At 51.8% G+C, this 1,782-nt stretch overlaps 1 protein-coding gene across 1 annotated transcript; it reads left to right on the top strand.

Moving 5' to 3' along the window:
- Positions 1-898: 898 nt before the first annotated feature.
- On the top strand, positions 899-1,579 carry GJB2 (gap junction protein beta 2; the record flags this gene model as incomplete). Its single annotated transcript, XM_080688998.1, has 1 exon — positions 899-1,579. One exon carries the CDS (start codon positions 899-901, stop codon positions 1,577-1,579), a length of 681 nt encoding a protein of 226 aa, XP_080545124.1.
- Positions 1,580-1,782: the final 203 nt, after the last annotated feature.

Here is a 1,782-nt window from a genome sequence, read left to right as displayed (position 1 = left end):
CTTATTTTTATTTTTAAACAGAATCTTGCTAAATTGCTGAGGCTGGCCCCAAACCTGTAATCCTCCTGCCCCTGCCTCCCAAGTACCGGATTACTTCTAAATTAAAACCACAATCCACGCTAACAACGCTCAGTCACAACACTTACCAAAACAGATGCTCTAAATACTCTCCAGTTGCAGTGTGCCAAGGAGGCCACCAGTCCAAGCACAGACCCCACACATGGCGGCCTTTATACTCAGACTGTTCCCACCCTGGTCCTTGCATATGGAAGAAGGAAGTAAAACCCTCTCCGAGTCCTTAACTTGGGAGGGGGTGTGGCTCGGAAACAGAATGCCCTTGGGTTCAATCCCCAGTACCAAAAATGCATATATTTTACAAAAAGGACTTCTGTGGGAAGCCTTGATATGACCCTGGCTTCGGCAGACCTCTATAAATTACATGACTTGGCCTCTCTGCCTTTAAGACCAGGTTGACCCAAGCTAGTATCCGTCTGAACCTTGGTGTTCCCAATGTACCCTGCAGCGGGGAAGCCCCAAGAAATGTGTGTAGAGGCCTTGGTGGGCTCCGTCAGGACTTCAAGCTCACATATGCTTGTCTGTGGTGTGCCCCAGGCCCCCCAAGGTTGTAATACAGGCTAAAGATGGGGTGAACACTGACCTAGCTAGTCATTATCAGCAGACACTTGGGAACTTGTTGGAGATGGCACAGGAGCTAAACATGTAATCCTGCTGCCAACCACGCAGCATTTAGGGGAGGCCTGTATAATCGATGTTTGCCCAGGAGCTTTAAGAGTCCATAACCTGTCCCAGGAAAACCTCCTGGATTCCATCCAAGCACCAGGGATTGCTAACATTGCCTGACTTTGTCTTTTCCAGAGCCTACAGCCCAAGGGACAGGATGGATTGGGGTGCGCTGCAGACCATCCTAGGGGGTGTCAACAAACACTCCACCAGCATTGGGAAGATCTGGCTCACTGTCCTCTTTATTTTTCGCATCATGATCCTCGTGGTGGCCGCGAAGGAGGTTTGGGGGGACGAGCAGGCCGACTTCACCTGCAACACCCTGCAGCCGGGCTGCAAGAATGTCTGCTACGACCACCACTTCCCCATTTCACACATCCGCCTGTGGGCCCTGCAGCTGATCTTTGTGTCCACCCCGGCCCTGCTGGTGGCCATGCACGTGGCCTACCGAAGACATGAGAAGAAAAGAAAGTTCATGAAGGGAGAGACCAAGAGTGAGTTCAAGGACATCGAAGAGATCAAGGCCCAGAAGGTGCGCATCGAGGGCTCCCTGTGGTGGACCTACACCAGCAGCATCTTCTTCCGCGTGGTCTTCGAGGCCGTGTTCATGTACGTCTTCTACGTCATGTACAACGGCTTCTTCATGCAGCGGCTGGTGAAGTGCAACAACTGGCCCTGCCCCAACACAGTGGACTGCTTCATCTCCAGGCCCACGGAGAAGACAGTCTTCACTGTGTTCATGATTGCAGTGTCTGGGATCTGTATCCTCCTGAATGTCGCTGAGCTGTGCTACTTGATAATTAGATATTGCTCAGGAAAGTCCAGAAAACCAGTTTAGCACCTTGCCCTGGCATCAGCTCAGAGATTGCACCAAGGTATGAAGCAAGCACGCTTGGCTGTCAAGGCCCAGTCACCAGAGTTTCCCAAGGCAGATCCCCATCTTCACGCAGCCATCTGACCCCCACCCAGGCCTTGTGTTAGCTCCAAGTGCCTCTATGGGCTTTACCCTCCCAAAGTTCCAAAACAATGGCCCACTAATTC

Source organism: Muscardinus avellanarius, assembly GCF_963383645.1.
Source record: "Muscardinus avellanarius genome assembly, chromosome: 2".
Taxonomy (NCBI): Eukaryota; Metazoa; Chordata; class Mammalia; order Rodentia; family Gliridae; genus Muscardinus; species Muscardinus avellanarius.
Note: the sequence above shows the minus strand (reverse complement) of the source record. Positions and strands in the feature narration are given on the sequence as shown.